Source organism: Littorina saxatilis, linkage group LG8, assembly GCF_037325665.1.
Source record: "Littorina saxatilis isolate snail1 linkage group LG8, US_GU_Lsax_2.0, whole genome shotgun sequence".
Taxonomy (NCBI): domain Eukaryota; kingdom Metazoa; phylum Mollusca; class Gastropoda; order Littorinimorpha; family Littorinidae; genus Littorina; species Littorina saxatilis.
Window position 1 is genome coordinate 21,505,408 of NC_090252.1, and position 22,653 is coordinate 21,528,060.

The following is a 22,653-nucleotide window of genomic DNA, read 5'->3' on the forward strand; positions in this document are numbered from 1 at the left end:
TAGTTTCTATAGACTCAGAGGTCTTTGAATGATGAATTAATTAAGTCTGTGCAGTAGCAATGATTTAGTAACACAAGATAATCAAATCTTCCATGCACAGATCATTCTCTACTTAAAGACTCGAACTTGAACTCGTTGCATCTTGTATTAATCAATAAAGTTATCAAATCATAGGGGCATTCCATCATTACGAACGCCAACCCCCCTCCCCACACCCCCCTCGTATAAAATACCAAAACAGACACAGAGAAACAGCTAACATTCTGACGTACAGAGAAACACAAACTTACTATGAGCTTGCTTGCGGAATGGCGGAACGTAGAACCAAGTTAAAACAAAGCCTCTCTCCTGAGTCAGTGTGCTCCCATTCTTGGCCGTAATAAATCTAATTCTGTAGGATATTTGTTGCAAGCTTTTCCTTTGTTCTGAATTTGAGACAAAGACAATGATTGAGGTCTTGACCGCTCTGGAACTGACACATATTGAAAGTGTTATTGAAAGTGTTGATGTTATTACACTATAACGATAAAAGAAAGACAAAACAAGTCGCGTACCACGAAATTACTACATTCAGTCAAGCTGTGGAACTCACAGAATGAAACTGAACGCACTGCATTTTTTTCACAATGACCGTAGTCCGCCGCTCGTGCAAAAGGCAGTGAAAGTAACGAGCCTGTTTAGTGCGGTAGTTATTGCGCTGTGCTGCATAGCACGCTTTTCTCTAACTCTCTTCCTTTTAACTTTCTGAGCGTGTTTTTAATCCAAACATATCATATCATGTTTCTGGAATGTGAAACCGACAAGGAATAAGACCGGCACGGTTGACCTAGTGGTAAGGCGTCCGCCCCGTGATCGGGAGGTCGTGGGTTCGAACCCCGGCCGGGTCATACCTAAGACTTTTAAATTGGCCATATAGTGGCTGCTCCGCCTGGCGTCTGGCATTATAGGGTTAGTGCTAGGACTGGTTGATCCGGTGTCAGAATAATGTGACTGGGTGAGACATGAAGCCTGTGCTGCGACTTCTGTCTTGTGTGTGGTGCACGTTATATGTCAAAGCAGCACCGCCCTGATATGGCCCTTCGTGGTCGGCTGGGCGTTAAGCGAACAAACAAACAAACAAAAGACAGGGAATAAGATGAAATTGTTTTTAAATCGATTTCGGAAATTTAATTTTAATCAAAATGTTTATAGTTTTAATTTTCAGAGCTTGTTTTTAATCCAAATATAACATATGTATCTGTTTTTGGAATCAGATAATGATATAGAATAAGATGAACGTAATTTTGGATCGTTTTATAAAAAAAAAAAATTACAATTTTTGGATTTGACCAAAGTCATCAATTATTCTTTAAGCCTCCAACCTGAAATGCAATACCAAAGTCCGGCCTTCATCGAAGATTGCTTGGCCAAAGTTTCAATCAATTTGAATGAAAAATGAAGGTGTGACAGTTCCCCCTCAACTCTTAAAAAAAGCCGGATATGACGTCATCAAAGGCATTTATAAAAAAAAATGAAAAAAACGTCTGGGGATATCATACCTAGGAACTCTCATGTCAAATGTTATAAAGATCGGTTCAGTAGTTTACTCTGATTCGCTCTACACACACACACACACACACACACACACACACACACACACACACACACACACACACACACACACATACACCACGGTCCTCGTATCGATTCCCACACACACACACACACACACACATACACCACGACCCTCGTATCGATTCCCCCTCTATGTTAAAACATTTAGTCAAAACTTGAGATTTTTAATGTGTAAAATAATAGTGGTTGAATTAGTTAGCGGATCATGAACAATGCGAGCTATAGCGAGCTTTTCCCAGACCAGGGAACCCCTGTTTTGCACTTGGAGTATTCTCAAACAAAAATGAACAATTTTAATGTATAAAACAATATTGGTTGAAATGGTTAGCGGATCACGAAAACTGCGAGCTTTGGCGAGCTTTTCCCAGACATGGAAACCCCTGTTTTGCACTTGGAACATTCTCAAACAAAGTTCGATTATTTTCAGATCAATACAATGAGTGTACTCCACACAGGATTTCATCATGAACATCGATGATTCTTACATGCTTCGCACGCGTCTTTTGAAACGTTAAATAAGTTTACCGATATATTTAACATAAATGCTTCTTTTAATGTTTGATGAAAATCACTCTAACCATTGATCAAATGCAGAGTTATAACGTTATTTTTAATCATTGCCCCAGTTAATATACAGGAATGACAATCTATACATGTGTAACATTGGGTGTGTGAAACTTTGTTGCTTACTTTTGTCATTGAACATCTGTTTGATCATAGCTGAATAACGGGAACACTGGTACTACTGCGCGATATTCGAGTCTGGAAACGTAACTTTGACTGTCTGTGAAAAGTCGCAGTCTGTGCCAATGCCAAAAGCTGAGCTCATTTTCAAAATCAGCTCAAAAAACATAGTTTCAGCAGAATACCCAGCCTGTTTCTTGCGTGTGTATTTGTTTTAGTTTGTTGTTGTTGAGGGCAATTTAAACGCTTCTCGTGCAGGCTACGTTTTTATTTTACGTTTGTTGTGCAGAAATTCGACCCACCGGATCTGACAGAATTAGCAGTGTGCGTAGTCTTGCCACCAGTCGGTGCCACGCCGGTTGGTAGGTATGCTTTGAGTGAAACTGTGCCCTGGCCGATTTTTTCCTGGCCTCCGGTTGAAGCAAGCGACCACTGTGTGGTTGTTTCTGCAGGATGGAAAATCGCAATGGCGGCGACTTTTGCTTTGTCCTTGTCATCTACTCTTGTCTCACCACTTCCTATGAATTCAAACTGGCTCTTGTAGCATCTGTATGGCTAACATTGGTTATTGAGACTACGCGTCACGTGACATGCCACGACAGCTTCCAAACGAGTGTGTTAACATACTTGATCGTCTCGGGGATGTGCTTGTGAAGAACATTATTATTAGGAATTGTTCTCGTCGTATTTATTTCTCTACCGACCGTACTAATCGTAGTTTAGACAATCAAGCGTACAAAATATGGCAACATCGTATGAATTCCCAGGTCTGTTTCCCATGACCGCGAACTATAAGACCAATAGTGTTTAACATCCACTAACACGAAGTGTGTAACCTATTTAGTCCACCTTTGGTCAAGTTTTTCAACAACACAAAAAGAACAATGTGTATGCCTCAGTTTGATTATATCCTAATCAAGAAGGTGTCAAAGATTTGATAAGCTACATATGAATTACTTGTTTAAAGCCCATGCGGTCTGCCTCAAACGGTTTACAGAACGATTTAAATATTCTCATGAAAAAAAGCAGTTCTAACCTTATGGGAACCCACTTGCAATAGTATTTAATAGCATTAAATGACACAGTTCGTTTTGATGGCTATTTAGCTCGCGTAAACCACACACCTGTCTTCGTGGTTTATCTAACCCCTGAGCCATCGTGAACCCGTGTGATCCACTTTCTTTTTTTTCACAATTTCGTCGTCAGTTTGTGATTTCAATGCGACTTGCTGTATCTGCAATAGCACGGTATTGTGTACCACTTAATCTAAAACGCAACAAACAGCTGCGAGTCATACGAACTTATTGGTGGCGGTTGGCTTCAAAGACTCAAGCGCAATGCAGAAAATGCGTCTGCTTGGGAAACACAACCTTTAGTGACCGGCTTCTGGGCTCCCTTTTTATATTTAGTCAAGTTTTCACTAAATATTTTAACATCGAGGGGGAATCGAAACGAGGGTCGTGGTGTATGTGCGTGTGTGCGTGCGTGTGTGCGTGCGTGCGTGTGTGCGTGTGTGTGTGTAGAGCGATTCAGACTAAACTACTGGACCGATCTTTATGAAATTTGACATGAGAGTTCCTGGGTATAAAATCCCCATACGTTTTTTTCATTTTTTTGATAAATGTCTTTGATGACGTCATATCCGGCTTTTCGTGAAAGTTGAGGCGGCACTGTCACGCCCTCATTTTTCAACCAAATTGGTTGAAATTTTGGTCAAGTAATCTTCGACGAAGCCCGGTATTGCATTTCAGCTTGGTGGCTTAAAAATTAATTAATGACTTTGGTCATTAAAAATCTGAAAATTGTAAAAAAAAAATAAAAATTTATAAAACGATCCAAATTTACGTTTATCTTATTTTCCATCATTTGCTGATTCAAAAAACATATAAATATGTTATATTCGGATTAAAAACAAGCTCTGAAAATTAAATATATAAAAATTATTATCAAAATTAAATTGTCCAAATCATTTTAAAAACACTTTCATCTTATTCCTTGTCGGTTCCTGATTCCAAAAACATATAGATATTATATGCTTGGATTAAAAACACGCTCAGAAAGTTAAAACAAAGAGAGGTACAGAAAAGCGTGCCATCCTTCTTAGCGCAACTACTACCCCGCTCTTCTTGTCAATTTCACTGCCTTTGCCATGAGCGGTGGACTGACGATGCTACGAGTATACGCTCTTGCTGAAAAATGGCAGCTACTTGACTAAATATTGTATTTTCGCCTTACGCGACTTGTTATATTTAGTCAAGTTTTGACTAAATATTTTAACATCGAGGGGGAATCAAAACGAGGGTCGTGGTGTATGTGCGTGTGTGTGTGTGTGTGTGTGTGTCTGTGTGTAGAGCGATTCAGACTAAACTACTGGACCGATCTTTATGAAATTTGACATGAGAGTTCCTGGGTATGAAATCCCCGAACGTGTTTTTCATTTTTTTGATAAATGTCTTTGATGACTTCATATCTGGCTTTTTGTGAAAGTTGAGGCACACCCTCATTTTTCAACCAAATTGATTGAAATTTTTGTCAAGCAATCTTCGACGAAGCTCGGACTTCAATATTGCATTTCAGCTTGGTGGCTTAAAAATTAATTAATGACTTTGGTCATTAAAAATCTGAAAATTGTAAAAAAAAAAAAAAAAAATTATAAAACGATCCAAATTTACGTTTATCTTATTCTCCATCATTTGCTGATTCCAAAAACATATAAATATGTTATATTCAGATTAAAACCAAGCTCTGAAAATTAAATATATAAAAATTATTATCAAAATTAAATTGTCCAAATCAATTTAAAAACACGTTCATCTTATGCCTTGTCGGTTCCTGATTCCAAAAACATATAAATATGATATGTTTGGATTAAAAACACGCTCAGAAAGTTAAAACAAAGAGAGGTACAGAAAAGCGTGCTATCCTTCTTAGCACAACTACTACCCCGCTCTTCTTGCCAATTTCACTGCCTTTGCAAGTTTCAAGTTTTATTTATTCCAATAAAACCCCGTGAGGGTACATGGAAAATTAAAAACACAATAAAAACACATTTCATTCAACACCAAATAAAAGGAACTAAAACAAAAAGAAATCAGACTATGTACAGAAAAGGGAGTTGAGGGGTGAGGGAGAGCAAAAACAATACAAGAAACAATTCAACAATAATAATAATAATAAATAATAATAATAATAATAATGATAATAATAATACAAAAAATAATAAAACATTACAAGTGCAAAGTGATTACATACATTTCTTTACTATGGGAAAAGGGGGGAAGGGGGGGGGGGGGGTGATGGATGGGTTAACATAAGGACAAAAATACTATTACAAACAACACAAAACAGATAACGGAGTATAAAGCTAAAAGAGAATTAAATTTTACTCGCTTCTCAAACAGTCCATGACAAGTGTCATGAACTTTGCGAGTTTTAGCAATAAACTCTTTTTTGTAGTGGAAAAAAGCTCTCTGAATTTAACTGAATTGGGGCGGGCATAATAATAGCACCGTAACAACTGTTTTCTATAATTGGTAAAGAAAGGACATACAAAAATATAATGGAACTCGTCCCCAAGGTCACCTGATGAACATTTGTGACAGATTCTGTCTTGTCTGGGAATGCCATGAGCGGTGGACTGACGATGCTACGAGTATACGGTCTTGCTGAAAAATGGCATTGCGTTCAGTTTCATTCTGTGAGTTCGACAGCTACTTGACTAAATATTGTATTTTCGCCTTACGCGACTTGTTTATATTTAGTCAAGTTTTGACTAAATATTTTAACATCGAGGGGGAATCGAGACGAGGGTCGTGGTGTATGTGCGTGCGTGTATGTGTGTGTCTGTGTGTGTGTGTGTAGAGCGATTCAGACTAAACTACTGGACCGATCTTTATGAATTTTGACATGAGAGTTCCTGGGTAAGAAATCCCCGAATATTTTTTTCATTTTTTTGATAAATGTCTTTGATGACGTCATATCCGGCTTTTCGTGAAAGTTGAGGCGGCACTGTCACGCCCTCATTTTTCAAACAAATTGGTGGAAAGTTTGGTCAAGTAATCTTCGACGAAGCCCGGACTTCGGTATTGCATTTCAGCTTGGTGGCTTAAAAATTAATTAATGACTTTGGTCATTAAAAATCTGAAAATTGTAAAAAAAATTAAAAATTTATAAAACGATCCAAATTTACGTTTATCTTATTCTATATCATTTGCTGATTCCAAAAACATATAAATATGTTATATTCGGATTAAAAACAAGCTCTGAAAATTAAATATATAAAAATTATTATCAAAATTAAATTGTCCAAATCAATTTAAAAACACTTTCATCTTATTCCTTGTCGGTTCCTGATTCCAAAAACATATAGATATGATATGTTTGGATTAAAAACACGCTCAGAAAGTTTAAACAAAGAGAGGTACAGAAAAGCGTGCTATCCTTCTTAGCGCAACTACTACCCCGCTCTTCTTGTCAATTTCACTGCCTTTGCCATGAGCGGTGGACTGACGATGCTACGAGTATACGGTCTTGCTGAAAAATGGTATTGCGTTCAGTTTCATTCTGTGAGTTCGACAGCTACTTGACTAAATATTGTATTTTTGCCTTACGCGACTTGTTTAAACTTTCAAAACTTCGAATTCTACTGATCTTGTCTTGAGGAAAAAAGAATTCTATTATGATTCAAGAATGTGTCAATGTATTATTTAGATTTTAAAAGTTAGGTCTAGTGCCAAAACGAGGCGTCCACTTTTTGCCACGCAAAAAATAAATAATCTTTGAAAAATGCTCACTCTTTACTGAGGGCACCTCAGATGTTCTCAAGCAGTGAGTGTTTAAACGAAAGGGTGTTTGTACTGTGTGTAAAAGCATGACAGTGTCTGTATGTGACCAGAAACTGATGGTTTACATGAAGCTGAGTGTGCCTTTAAGGACCACCCGGTACCCAGGAATGAAAGTGTTGATAAATAAACGTTTTACTTTCAAACAACCGACAAGCATATACTGTTTGTGTACATTACCTGAGTAGCCTCTGTGGTCCACTTCCATGTTGCCGAGGAACATGTCACCACAAAGCAGAGAGAAGGGTTTATAACTGATTGGTTGCGCCCCATTCTTAGAATATCCACGTGATATTTCCAGAACGTCTATTCCATTTTCCACTAGCTCTGAGATCGTGTGATGCTGGTCTCTCTTGCAAGTCATCGATCTGCAAGATTGTTAAGTCACAAAGCTATGGAATTGACTGAACAACGTCACGTGTGCGTGTGTGTGTGTGTGTGTGTGTGTGTGTGTGTGTGTGTGTGTGTGTGTGTGTGCGTGCGTGTGTGTGTGTGTGTGCATGTGTGTGTGTGTGTGTGTGTGTGTGTGTGTGTGTGTGTGTGCGAGCGTGAATGTGTAAATGTGTTCTGTTTTCGTGCGCTTGCATGTGTGGTTGTGCGAGCGTGTATTCGTTAGTCCGTGACAAATGAATTGATGTGTCGGTCTGGCTTTTTGTCCATCTTACTTTTCGTCTGCATCTCCTTTCCTGGTGGAGAGATCTGTGATGAACAAGTCCAGCTTGGGGAAATTCAGCAAGTACCACGTGCAGTCAATTCCCTCCGGGTAGTGTTGGGGGTAATTGGGACTTGCAACATGACCGTACTGGAGACCGGCTGTAGCGTGGACAGTGTATCCACAACCTAAATAAAAACAGAATCATGGTTAGACTCGGAGATAAGTGACCTTTGACATCACCTTTTCAATTATGACGTGATGGATTGAACTTCTGACGGGCCTTCGGCCCTGAATTGCATTAAAAAAAATCGTTTCCTTGTGGACGATTGTGCTTACTGTTGCACTACCAAATTAATGACACAAACAATTTTTGGTGGCTACTTAATTGCCAAACAAGCAATGTTTTGTTGGTGCTCGGGGTGCATATATATAGGTTACGCACTCCGAGTTCTAAATATCGTGCATATTTTCCCTAGGGTAGATTTTCAGTTATAACCGAGCCTCTGGCGAGGTAAAACCTGAAAATCTACCCCAGGGAAAATATGCACGATATTTAGTACGAGGTGTGTAAGCTTTTTATCCCATTACTCCGACGTTTTCATTAAAACAAAAACCACCACTTTTTGACACAAACTCTGCGAGTGCCTATTTTCTGCTGGCCAAACCTTCAGCGACCGTAAATCGTGTCATCAAATTCATGTGCGAAACGAGTCCCCTTTTGTCTTTTTGGTAAATGCACCATAAAACGTCTGCAAACGACAGATCTGCAACAGACGACGGATCTGCAGCAGACGACAGATGGGACAGCCTTGTTCTGTTGAACCAGATTTAGCAATCACAGCTCTAAAAGCGATAGCAACTGAACAAAAACTGTAAGCATACTGTTTGAGATTAGATCAGACATCAAGCTAGAGAGAGCCAGGGATCGGGACAACAAATTGACACGGTTCTTGACCGGACGGAGATTTGTCTTTGTCTCCATACCGGCCACCCCCCTTGAACGGACTATCAAAATAAGCATTTTTACGGCCAAACTGTTCCACAAGGATCAAAGGATAACCAAGAAGATCCCCGTGTGCTCCATTTGTCTCGCCAGCGGGCACCACCGCACGGCGTGCACAGCTGAGGTTGTGTGTTTCTCCTGCAAACTCCCGGGCCACAGAAGGGGTGACCCGACTTGCACGCTCGAAAGTGCCCAAGCAGAAGCATCCTTCGTGCGACCTACCGAGACTGACCAAAACCGAGCACCCAGTGGTGCCAGCAGTGCTGGTGGTGGGCGTGGGGGTTCCTCTGGGAAGAAAGGCGCCCTCGCCCAGCGCGGCCGCCAGCCCTTGATCCTTGACACGATCCAGACCCAGAGAAGTCGGTCAGCGTCCTCCAAACGACTGAGGTCCGAAGACAGCCCGGATGTGGCCAGCAAACTGCGGAAACTAGCTTCTGAGACCTCGGAGACAAGAAGCAAAGAGACAGAGTACAAAGATTCCGTAGAGGATTATTTCGACGAGGATATGGCGAATGAGAAGGGCGACTGAGGACTCGCTCACCTTTCCTACCGTACCTTGACGGCTCAGCATGTTTCACGGACATACCCCTATTCTCTACGATTATGGCTGATTTAAAAGTGGCATCCTTGAATGTTCATGGAATGAGAAATACAAAGAAAAGAAAAGGTCTTATTCGACTGTTTAAAGAGAAAAAGTTTGACATTATATGTTTACAGGAGACCTATATTTCACAAGATGTTAGTTCCACGTGGAAATTAGACTGGGGTGGAGAAATCTTTTTTTCAGAAGGAACAAACCATAGCCTAGGACAAGTGATTTTGGTGAGAAAGGGACTATTGTATTCAGTTGTTCCTATTATTAAAAAAAGAGAGTGCTGGCTGTGACTGCTAAAACGGACAGTGGTGATATCTCGATCTATAATGTATATGCACCAAACCCAGTAGTTGAGAAAATATAGTTTTTTAACGAGTTAAAAAGAGAAGTGGCTGGGTCGCTCGTTGAGAAAGTTATGGTTTGTGGAGATTTTAACAGTGTAGTAAATAATGAATTGGATATTGTAAGTGGTGCAGCACATACACTGAAAGAAGTTACAGCGTTTAATACGTTTATACATTCCTGTACATTAAATGATGCATGGAGGTTATCTAATGCAGAAGGAAAAGAGTTTTCCTGGTCAAGGAACTCTGACTGGGTGGCGAGAAGAATTGATTATATTTTTATAAGTGATGGAATTGTAAACAATTGTCAAGAATGTAATATGTTTTCGGTTCCATACTCCGATCACATATGCGTCTACACAGTAATACAGTGCTCAGAGGTCCTGGATTTTGGAAGTTTAATAATGAGTTATTACATGATCTGCAATATGTACAATTTATGAATTCGGCTATAGAAGAGTTTATGCGTGAGCAAGAACAAACGGATGTCCAGTTAAAATGGGAATTGCTGAAGAGACAAATACGAGATGAGAGTATAGAATATAGTAAAAGTAAAGCAATGAAAAGAAAAAAAATGATAAACTAAGTCTATATACAAAATTAAACGATTGTGATTTGAACCTAAGTCATGAACCTTTGAATGAATTATTGCAGAAAAGACGACACAAGATTCGCTTACAGTTAGAAATACATGAACAGATTAGAACAAAAAGTGCCATGATTAGATCACGAATAAAATGGATTGCGAAAGGGGAAAAAAATACGAAGTTCTTTCTTAATTTAGAAAAGAGTAGAGGGAATTCGAAGGTTATGAGTGTTTTGACCACAGAAGACGGAAATGTACTAACGGACCAAACACGCATTTTGGAAGCTCAGAGAGAGCATTTTTTTTAAATGTTATAAGAAAAAAGTTCCGAAAGAAGGTCTTTTTGGAAGAGTTGATACGTTTATTGAGGGAGATGAAGTACCTCAATTAAATGATTTAGAGAGAGATAGTTGTGAAGGACTAATTACAGTAGAAGAAGCGGCTAGAGCCCTGATGACATTAAATAACGGCTCGGCACCAGGATTAGATGGATTAACGGTGGAATTTTATAAATGTTTTTGGGTGAAATTGAAAAATGTTATTGTGAATTCGTATAATTATGCATTTGAGAAAGGGAACCTATCATATTCTCAATCCGCAGGAGTAATAACCTTAATACACAAAGGAAAAGAACTCCCAAGAGAAAATTTGAATAACTGGAGGCCAATCACGTTAACAAATGCTGACTATAAAGTGTTGGCTAAATGTTTAGCGTTAAGAATGCAAAGTGTAGTTGACAGCATCATACAGCCTGACCAGGTTGCTTTTTTAAAGGGGCGGGACATAGCGTCCCTACTGAGAATGGTTGACGACGTGGTATACAGTGCTCAACAAAATGATATACCTGGAATCATGCTTGCTGTTGATTTTAAGAAAGCTTTTGATTCGATATCGCAAGAGTACATGACGTATGTGTTTTCCAAGTTTGGGTTTGGCAACGAATTTGTCAGATGGGTAGAGATATTAATGAAAGAAAGCTGGAGCTGCATTGGATACGGTGGGTGGCTTAGCGAAGAAATTAGGATAGAAGGCGGGATTAGACAGGGATGCTGTTTTTCTCCTTTGGCCTTCATACTCGGTATTGAATTATTAGCCATTAAAATGAGAGGGAAAAACGGAGTTCATGGTATACCAATTAATAAAAGTGAAGATATTTATGCATTGTTGAAAATAGCGCTATATGCGGATGACGTGACACTGTTTTTACGAGACAGAGACGATATTAAACTTGCTTTAGACATTTTAAAACAGTTTGCAAGTATCTCCGGTCTTGAGATAAATACAAGAAAGACAGAAGCAATGTGGTTGGGATCGAGCATAGCGAGGGGTGAGTTATGTTTTGACTTAAATTGGAAAAATAAAATAAAGCTATTGGGTATATTTTTCTGTAATAGTGTACCCGCATCAAACCTCTCAGAAAACTGGGAAAGCCGTATTGAAAACATGAGCCGAGTCATAAGCACGTGGCATAGAAGGAATCTTGGATATTTAGGCAAAATTTGTATTATAAATAGTTTTCTCGTTCCACAATTAGTTTACGTAATGAGAGTAATTAATTTATCAGAGAAGGTCACGCCGTGGATGGTGGCACGCCTAGTTTTTTCCACCGCAGGAACAACACCCAATTCGTTCCCCCGCAAGACGAACAACATGGTAGGTGTCTCCAAATTAATGCCTTAAAATAGTATATAACCAGACTTTCTAGTATTGAAGTTTATATCATACTGTTCGGTACTTTATTTTGCATTGGATCAGCTAGTTGTCTTACCATTTACACTCTCGTGTACTACATAAGAGAAGAAATGTCATCAAGACAAGTCAGAAATACTGTCTCCCACGTTAACAAATGATGAACTAACACAAAGCACGGTCAACAGAAGGGCTTAAATCTTTTTGCTGGTCAAAGTCAAACTACTTGTGGATACTGCTCTTCATTTTTAAGTTTAAGCTTACCTTAGTTTAGACTCACGATCGGTTCAAAGATCAACAGTAAAATTTGACGGGGTAAGATCCCCCGCAGCTTGGTCAAAAATGCGGGGGACCTTATCTGGTGCCTGCGGGGGACCTTACCCACTGAGAATCGAGTACCACAAAATAACGCTAGATTAGAGCAGCTTATCCACGATGCTGGTGCCCAAAAACGCGCATACAAGGCTGCAAGGTATCGAAGATTAAACTGTGAGTATTAATTAAAATAGTGCTTTAAATGGTAGTTCTTGGTTAATTTGTACGAAATTGAGACCTCTCTGTATAATTTTCACGGACTTCGGCAGAAAATCGAACGCCACTGTTCACGAGTACACAACAAGACATAAATTACATATTATACATATAGCCTAGGCAATTCTGCTTTAGAATATCTATACTTAATAATGTGATTTGCCACAACGTACCTTCACAGGGCAATTCCTTTGCGAGATAACAATTTTGCTTCCGCGTGCGGGGGAACGAATTGGGTGTTGTTCCTGCGGTGGACAAAACTAGGCGTGCCACCATCCACGGCGTGAAGGTGTTAAACAGAGTTACCACAATGTTGTACCACTTTTTGTGGAAAAGAAAAACTACCAACAAAAAAGCATTTGAAAAAGTTAAAAGGTGTGTGTTAAAAGCTGATTTTGAAAAAGGAGGGTTGTGTATGCCCGACATTAAAACGATGCAGCAATCGTTTCTGCTGGAATGGATAAGAAAGCTACATACGGCTACTGATACGGAAAAATGGTCATTCATCCCAATAGCGCAGTTTTCTCAACTGGGTAGAGACCTGACTTGTTTTCATGCCAAAGTAAAATGGAAGCAATTTAAAAAAGAACATGTTAATTTGGCCCCTTTTTGGGAGGAGGCCCTAAAAGTCTGGACAGAGAATAACACCCACACAGAAATAGAGAACCCACTGTTGGTAACAGTCTGGAATAATAAAAACATTATGTGTCGAAATAATGTGTTATTTTTTAAGAAATGGACTAAATGTGGGATCGCATTAGTTGGTGATATATGTGTTAATAACAGGCTGTTATCCCTAGAACAGATTAAAGTGAAAGTGGGTACTTATCCTTCACTGATGTTAGAGTATAATGTGGTAAAGACTGCTGTTACCTCGTTTATGAAAAGATATCCGGCGTATATGCTCATGCAATCCAGTGAAAACAACGCTCTGCTTTTCGACCATAAAGAGTTATTTACAGCACGTTCTTATAGATTACATTTAATAAGTAAAACTGAACACAACCCTTGTTGTCTGAATTTCTGGATGCATAAGTTTAATATAGAAATAACTAAATGGCATTGGCTCATCGTAAGGAATGTATCAAAAGAATCAAGACTGAGAGAACTGCACTGGAAGATACTGCATAACATATATCCGACTAATATTTTGCTGTGTAAAATGGGAATTAGAATGAATAACAAATGCTCATTCTGTCCAGATAAGATTGATTTTGTGGAACATTTCTTTTATGAATGTTCTGCTATACATCCAATTTGGGAAAGAATAACCAATAAGGTATTTCAGCAGTATAATGTTAATATAGAAATTGATGTTCAAACAGCACTGTTAGGATACATGAAAACACCTGGTATGTCAAACAATTTAGTAAACTATATCAATTTACTTATTATTGTGGCAAAAATGTGTGTGGGAAAATTCAAATACGGGAAACCAATAGAAATTGTGTGCATGTTTAATTCAGAGTTAGATTTGCGACACATATAGACTGAGAATAATGGTAATTGTAAAATATTTTAATAAAATTGTCCATTGTTGGTATTTGTCCATGATAGAGGTGAAAAGATTAGGGCAAAAGAAGTAAGTTTAAATGTGTGGTTATTTTTGGTTTTTTTCAAACCCTATCTTTAAGCTGTTAATTTAAAAATGTAAGAAAAAAGAAAAAAGAAAGAGGGAGAAGGAAAAGGGAAAGGGAAAAAAAGGGGGAAAAAAAAGAAAAAAAAAGGAAACTGAGCTGAACATTAGGAATAAATTTATGTTATGATTATTTTTATTTATTTATTTATTTAAACATATTAGTTTACTGATAAAGTTTGTTGATTTAAAAATGTACACATTTGACAGAGAAAAGAAAAGACCTATGAAGAAGGTTTGCTCCAAGCCACACACCCCCCCCCCCAAAAAAAAAAAAAAGGCAACAAATAATTGTACTAGCAAACCTGCATGCAACTGATGTTAAAAAAATAAAAAATAAAAAGGTAAGCATACTGTTTTAGTTTAATTCTTATTTTGTCGCTCAGGATTTCGATTCATGATTTTGTTGTCGGGATTGATCTAAGCGGTTGCCTGTGAAGAGTACTAGAGTAACTGTTGTGCGCCTTGAATCTCTCTCTCTCTCTCTCTCTCTCTCTCTCTCTCTCTCTCTCTCTCTCTCTCTCTCTCTCTCTCTCTCTCTCTCTCTCTCTCTCTCTCTCTCTCACCGTTTCGGCCAACTCATAATCTTCACTCAGCTCTTTTTACCCCAGCAGATTATTATATTATTTGTTGTTATCTTTATTTCTTCAATGTTAAAATGTATGCAGATCGTTAGCTAAACGTGAGATCAAATTTTTTTACCGCAGAATATCTCAATCGTTTTTTCTGAAGAGAGAAGTCCTCGGGTTAACGATAACTATACAGAATGACCTCCATAAATTATTCAATTGTACTCTGAGATCAAAGACAATGACCAATGACAGGTGAGATCGAGACTCGGTTGTGATGGATTATCGATATGGTTGTGAAGGATTATCCAGAATAATCCCCTCCTCAGCTAACAGAGACAAAGAGGCAGGTCATGGGATAAACCGCGACATGTGACATCTTGAACAACCGCGCGGGCAAAAGACGATATGGTCCCCGAGGACCAACAACAAAAGTTGATATGTCAACAAGGTACCAAACATCCTATATTGTTGGATTCTGACAGTGACGTCACATGACGTCAAAGAAGAACATTCCAATGTTGAATATATACATAGAAGAAAGGACAATGCATCCAATGCCACAGTGATACGATACACCTAAATGAGAGCAGATCCCTCTAATGGTGATGCCGCAGGGGCCCTCCCGTTGAATAGAAAGGGATGCCAGTTTTCTAAGGAGATCAATGATGAACAAATAACTGAGACAGAAGAGATTTAGGGAGGAGGAGGGGGGGAGGGCATACAGAGAAAAGGTGTCCGTGAAGAACGCTTAACCCCTTTACAGGTGCTCTTCAAAGATTTCATACAATGACAATATTCAAAGAAATTACCTTACCTTCAAGGGAAAATTCTGCACCTCTCACAGGATCTGGATAAAACCTTGTGGCTTCCAAATTCCTGAGAACTGTTCAAACGAAAAGGGGACATTTTAAATATATATTCACTTCAAAGCTAATTTAAACACGAACCCAAGAGCAAATTTGTCAAATTCATAGAATATATATTCTTATTTAGTGTATTAAGTGTCCTGGTAAATATTCCAAGTTCTATCAGGTAGACTTGTGTGTGATTAGTTTCTTATTGAAAAGACGTTTATGTACGTCACTTCAAACGGCAAAGGTTTCCTATTACGTTAGTGACCTCACAGTACAAAGCATGTGCTTCTTGATGCAGAATTAATGTATGTAAATTTGGACTTGTTACATGTATGTGCAAGAATACATGCACATACAAGCAGCTAAGCCTAAGTACTGACATACAACCAGACACATGGTATGAAACTAAAATACGAAACAAGACACTTACTATTGACTTGCAATGCAGCAGTGACATTTGCTGATCCACCTGTATTGGTTGCTTCGCACCAGTAGTCTCCGTCATCTGTTTGCTTCACGCTCTCAATGATGTACTCTCCTTCTGTGTTGGGTTTCGTCATCAGATCCTGATTATCCTGTCATCGCAGTACAAAAGACTTACTATATACTGTTCAAAAAAAGAAACGCATAGCTTGTAATATTTGGTTAATTTAGTTATATGGCTACAAGGATATCCACCAAACTGCAGAAAATGTTTATCTGGTCGTCGACCTTTCGTCCATTGCCACAAGTGAGCTCTGCACGTGACGCATGCGTTATCAGTGGCTACAATGTCAAAATTGCTCATTTGGCATGACCACTCGTCATGCTTCAGTGTAATCTCGTGAAACTCGGGGAATATTGAGCTCTCACCATGTCTTCCAAAACCCATAAAAGCGGATTGTTCGCCACAAAGAAATCAGACGACAATTCAGCGACGAAAGATGGCCCGATTGAGCAGAGAAGACCGCCAAATTGCATTGGGTCGTTTACAAGCAGGCCAAAGTCAAAGTGCAATCGCCAGGCACTTCCACGTGTCCCAGAGCACCATCAGTAGACTGTGGGTCAGGTTTCAAGCCACTGGCTCCGTTGCTGACTTGCCACGAGCGGGAAGACCAAGGGCGACAACTGCTGCTCACGACCGCTTCATACGGCTCCGCCACCTCCGGAATCGTTTCCTGTCGGCCTCATCTTCTGTCCAGGCTCTCCCCGGGCCACACCGATTATCGGACCAGACCGTGCGGAACCGCCTGCATGAAGCTGGTTTGAGAGCTCGCAGACCTCACAGAGGAGCTGTCCTCACCCGCCGCCATCGCCAGAACCGAGTGCAGTGGGGCAACCAGCACCTTCGCTGGATCGTCCGGAATCACTGGAGACACGTGTGGTTCTGCGACGAGTCCTACTTCCTGCTCCAGCGACATGATGGTCGGAGGAGGGTCTACCGGAGAGTAAACGAACGTTACGCGCCCAACTGTGTGGATGAGGCACCCGTTCATGGTGGTGGAGGCGTCATGGTGTGGGGGGGCGATCAATACCGCTGGAAGGAGCACCCTGGTGCACGTCCAAGGGCGCATAACTGCCCAGCGATACGTGGAGGAAATTCTGCGCCCACACGCCCTTCCTCTTCTGGCTGACCAGGATGCCATATTCCAGCAGGACAACGCTCGCCCGCACACAGCACGACTCACCACCCAGTTCCTCACCGACCACCATGTCCAGGTGCTTCCCTGGCCATCCATGTCGCCAGACATGAACCCGATAGAACACCTCTGGGATGAATTGGACAGATGTGTGCGCAGGCGAGAAGAAGCGCCGGCAAATCACCGCGATCTATTGCAGGCACTTCAGGAGGAGTGGGACACCATCCCACAGCGAGATATCCGGCATCTGATCCAGTCCATGCCCTGAAGGTGCCGGGCAGTTGTTGCTGCTCAAGGCAGTCACACCCCCTACTGACTTGATAGCCTCGGCACCCAATCGTATTGATTGACTGATTGATTTGAAGATGCAAATGAACTGTGTGTGCATTCAACTGTGTCCATACCAAATTTCAAACAAATAATCTAAATATTGGATTTTCTGTTAATTTTTTCGAAAAATAAAACAAATTTGGCAAGTAGCAACTATGCGTTTCTTTTTTTTGAACAGTATATTAAGAACTTATTCTGCAACCAAAGATCCCGTTCATGCCTATTCTGCCAAACAAAATGTAAGTCCACCCCCACCTCACCCCCACCCGATTCGTATTCTATATTTCTGATCCTGTCAGCTCTGCCATCCCAATACATTGCTATTCATTGTTTTGATCCAATCCTTTTTTGAAAGTTATGAATTGTCATGTGTATCATTTAGCAATGCTGAGTTGCAAATTTACTTTCATAAGATTTTAGATCTGCCTGCGAATGACACATGTGAGGCTAATTGACTTGTACTTAACCTTTCCTAAGGCCCCCTTCACACAGCTCTACGTCCTTACGAAGACAATGCCGATCAAAATGCAGCACATGGCAAATGAAAACAAACTACATCACGACTGTACTGCGCCACGACCCGGTTTCGCTTGTTTTGTGCAGTTCAGAATAAGTGTAAGGAGAGCGTGCAGCTTCGAGACCTAGCAGATCCCGCCCACCCCGACCATGTATATCCTCCCTCGTTTGGCCCACGATTGGCCACGCTCTCGGGCACTTTTCCATCGTAGTAGAAGCGGCGTGTATGTGTGATAGGTGTGTAAGAGGTACACGCTGGCAAATGTATTTCAGCTTACCTTTCTAAACATGTAGACTGGAGGCGGCGTGCCCCCAGCCTGGCACGTCATGACCAGCCTGTCTCCTACATTCGGCATCACAGGTTTGAAGGACAAGGGCAGGGTAATAGTGGGTTTAACTGAAATCAACATACAGAACGCATGCTATCATACAAAGACACATGTTTAACTGTTCGTACGTCACACGTTTTATTGCTTTGGTGTACACGTTTCCCTGCTTTGGCTCCCTTCACCTTGACACAGCCCACAAGGCAACGCAGTCACTGTCGCCTTGTTCCTTAATTTACACTCACATTACACTAAATTAGGACAGAAAACACATTTTGGAGCTGCACCATGTACAACTGTCATTTCATGTAAAGAATGGAACAAATCTTGTTCAGAACCAGAATATAAACGCTGTAAAATTATCTGACTTACTGTGCAATGACTCAGAAACCTACGTACATAGAACCTACGGACACACATTACAAACCAGTATTTCAGTCAAATAACACAGACATTTACCTTACATCGATGTGTCATTGTCCAGAAGGAAACTATCTTACCACGTCGTCTCATTTTTTCCCAATGCATATGACCACATGTTAACATTCACCATGCTTCCTGGGTCGTCCACGACCCGGAGCCTCACAAAAGTGTCTATATCTTTAAAACTATTGGGAGGTTTTGATTGAGACTTCATGTAATCCTCAAACACCATAACAACTTTCCTATATCCACCAATCTTTAAAAGATTATCTTTGTAAGCAAACAAATAAACAATGACGTCATTTGAACTATACAGTACGGATGTTGTGGGTCGTGGACGACCCATGTGAAATTTAAGAAGTCATTTTACGGAGTTTATCCCTAACCCGATGTTGTGGGTCGTGTAGAAACCATACTTTTTACGTTGAACCCTTCTTGAGAAAATATGGGTTGTACACGACCCACATCATCCGGATTGTGTAGTCCAAAGCGTGATCCGGTGAAGTCAAGTTGATAACGGATAGACTACTATACTAACTTTCCAACTAATAAAAGCAAAAACAAAGAAATGTTCAAATATTAAACAAAATAAAACATCTATGTAATATTTGACAAGTATTCATACAATAACAAGAAAGTACAAATCGTATTCTAGTATGCGTGGAACAAGACCTCCGGTAAGAAAACGGTTTGAAATTTGGTACGGAAATGTAAACATTTAACCTTCATGTGGGTAAAACACATATCAAGAGAGTTTAACAACTGTGCAGTCACCTGCAGGGAAAACAAAGTTGTCTACTTTTAATGCAGCCCTCTGCTTATATAAACAATATGCAACAGTCTTAAAACACTAAAGGGCTATTTGGCATTTTCTAATTACTTTACTCAAGGAGAGTCTTTCTTGCACTTTAAACTTTAATAAGCTTAATTAGAATGCAAACGTTGTGTCTCTCTGCAATGTTTGAACTGATCTTCTCAGACTTGTACTTAATTATATTTGGTTTAAAAGTTGTCCTATCCGTATGGATGTCTTTACTATGCAAAGTAAAGTACTCACCAGTGACAATGACATCAACAAAATGATGAGTTAGGGTCTTGGACATATTCTGTATTAAGTCGATGGCGCAGACATACTTCAAAGTGTCCCTAAGCTGCAGGTTCTTGATCACCAAGTAGTGTCCTTCAGAGCCAGGTTTCGTTTCATAACCCGAAACATACTTGACTACGCCTGAACTCACTGAAAACGATTCGTCAACCTGTCAATCTTATTGCTGAAAATTGTACATGACTATTTTATGTATCATAATAAAACTAATACTTTGTCATCACTGGTTGGCCGTGACCTGCAGTGCCTAATGTGTGTTCAATGTACCTATTTTACCAAAATAATGAGTACAATCAGGTCAGCATTAAAGGCACGCTCTGTCTCAGGTAAACCACCAGTTTCAGGCAACAGGCACTCACAGGCATTTCCGTACATGACATCGTTTCGTTTTAATAGTTACCATCAGAAAATGTCAAGGCTGCTCTCCCTAGATAGCCAGCATGTTTCAAAGAATGAATGTTGCATCCTGCGGACAAGTGTGAATACGAAGCCTCGTTATGGCGCTAGACTGACATGTTGATAGTTCGAAGTAGGAATATAAGACAGGAAATATGGACATATATGTGTGATATTGATTTACCTGATGTGTTTGAAACAATATGTTACACAGTGTTGGCATACACAAATGTAACAGCATAACGGCCGCTTTGAAAAGTGACTACCAACAACTCATATTACAAATGACGTTTCTTAAGGCAGTGTGTGTTTGTGTGTGTATGTGTGTGTATGTGTGTATGTGTGTGTGTGTGTGTATGTGTGCGCGTGCGTGTGTATGCGTGCCTGCGTGCGTGAATGGCGGTGTTTGCACATGTGTAAGTTTGCTTCCATGTGTGTGTGTGTGTGTGTGTGTGTGTGTATGTGTGTGTGTGTGTGTGTGTGTGTGTGTGTGCATGTGTGTGTGTGTGTGTGTGTGTGTGTGTGTGTGTGTGCCTGTGAGCATGCTGGGGGTGTTTGAATATGTGCGTATGTGCTTCCATGTTCGTGTGTGCGCTTTATTACGTGATGACCGGGACACATGCGTATAATTCATTCGTTCTTATTTGACGATGTATAGCCTTAACTTTGTGAAGAATGATGTTAATGAACTCAATCTGGTTTTGTTAATGTGGGCCCATGGTGGGTTTTCTGAGGGAGTATACAGCTTCTGAAGAAACCAAACCAGCAAACAGAAGCTCACCAGGATAGATTGGGTACCATTTGCCAAAAATAATCCGGTGCCATTCAACGTTTTCCACCAAGTCCTCCCGGTCCGAGCGGCACCAAAGCGTGACATCGGTGTTCTTTTCAGCATAGTAGGTTTTAGGTGAAAGTACGTTTATTCCATCTGACGTCAAAACAAAGGACTATTACGTGCCTGTATATCAGTTAAAAGATGCTTATTTCCCAAGCTTAATCAAACCTTGTATTTAGAATTTGAAAAGACAAAATAGACTTGAATAACATGTTTTGCTTTGATTTACAGTACGAGAAGCTGCTTTAGACAAAAAACGAAAACACAGACAGACAGATTAAAGCAAGCCATACAGAGATACAAACAGACAGACAGACATACAGACAAACACACACACACACACACACACACACACACACACACACACACACACACACACACACACACACACACACACACACACACACACACACACATAACGTACAGTAAACAGTCAGTCTGATGCTGACATTCTCCTTATTCCCATCCACAAGCCCTTCACATGTGTAGGTTGCATTATCCGCCTTTGGTTGGGAGATAAATATCAGCTGCAGCTTGTTTGGAAGGACTTTAAGACGTATTCTGCAACAAATAAACGTGTTACTGCGTGGCTGCAGTGACCATACTTTCTGCACATCAAGTCCAAACTACTGGAGTAAAATAAAGGTTACTGCTGTTACCATGACAAATCTTGTTGGTCTAGTTTCGAGTACCCAAGGTGTCATCAAAGGAGGACTGAGCTTCTATTTATATTTAGTCAAGATTTGACTAAATGTTTGAACATAGACGGGGAATCGAGATTAGCGTGGTGGTGTGTATACTACGTCACGGCGGAGGGCTGACCGTGCATCTAAAAGCGGACTCTACCAGATGGGTATTTTTTGAAAGCTTGGGGCCTGCCAAACATAAAAAACGACGTTAAGGCTGGAGCACACTTTGGAAATTACGTTGGAGTAGCCTCCCTTCTACGTTGGAGTAGCCTCCCTTCCCGGATTTAGAACGCGTTTCGTGTCGTAACAGATTATCCACTTACTAGCCATATCCGTATGCAAAATAATGAAATAAACATTAGGAAATGGCAGACGTTTACAAATATCGACATTCTCTATCAGTGCAATAAAAAACAATCGTTAGAACTTGCATTTACGACATGTCGTGCGTGAGAACGTGTCAGTAAACAAGCACTTTTTGCCTTGCTGAAGAACCCCACGAGTCAAGCTAAAACAGACGACAAGTAATGGAAAGCAGTCTGCGGATAAACATAACAAACTACTGATGAAAAAGTGTGTTCATCCCTGCTCTGGATAAAAGACATCGGACTGATGACAACGTGGCAGCGTTCACGCGAAAAGATTTTTTTTCAGATTATCGCTTCTACATTTTATTGCACGTACTTGGGGCAGATCTGAATTTCTGAAAGATGACAAATCGGTCTTGTGAGTTGAGAACCACATGTTCTTTGCCGACAGAAATCACGATGGGACAAGATGTAGATTGTGTTGAAGAGATGTTTGCAGATT

At 40.2% G+C, this 22,653-nt stretch overlaps 1 protein-coding gene across 1 annotated transcript; it reads right to left on the reverse strand.

Moving 5' to 3' along the window:
* Positions 1-255: 255 nt before the first annotated feature.
* LOC138974554 (uncharacterized) lies at positions 256-21,983 on the reverse strand. Its single transcript, XM_070347271.1, has 11 exons — positions 21,958-21,983; positions 21,579-21,715; positions 21,101-21,247; positions 19,876-20,040; positions 18,348-18,466; positions 16,035-16,179; positions 15,565-15,633; positions 9,043-9,231; positions 7,805-7,979; positions 7,320-7,507; positions 256-425 (listed from the first exon to the last, which is right to left on the reverse strand). The coding sequence occupies exons 1-11, from the start codon at positions 21,981-21,983 to the stop codon at positions 256-258; spliced, it is 1,530 nt and encodes a 509-aa protein (XP_070203372.1).
* Between the last annotated feature and the right edge of the window lie 670 nt (positions 21,984-22,653).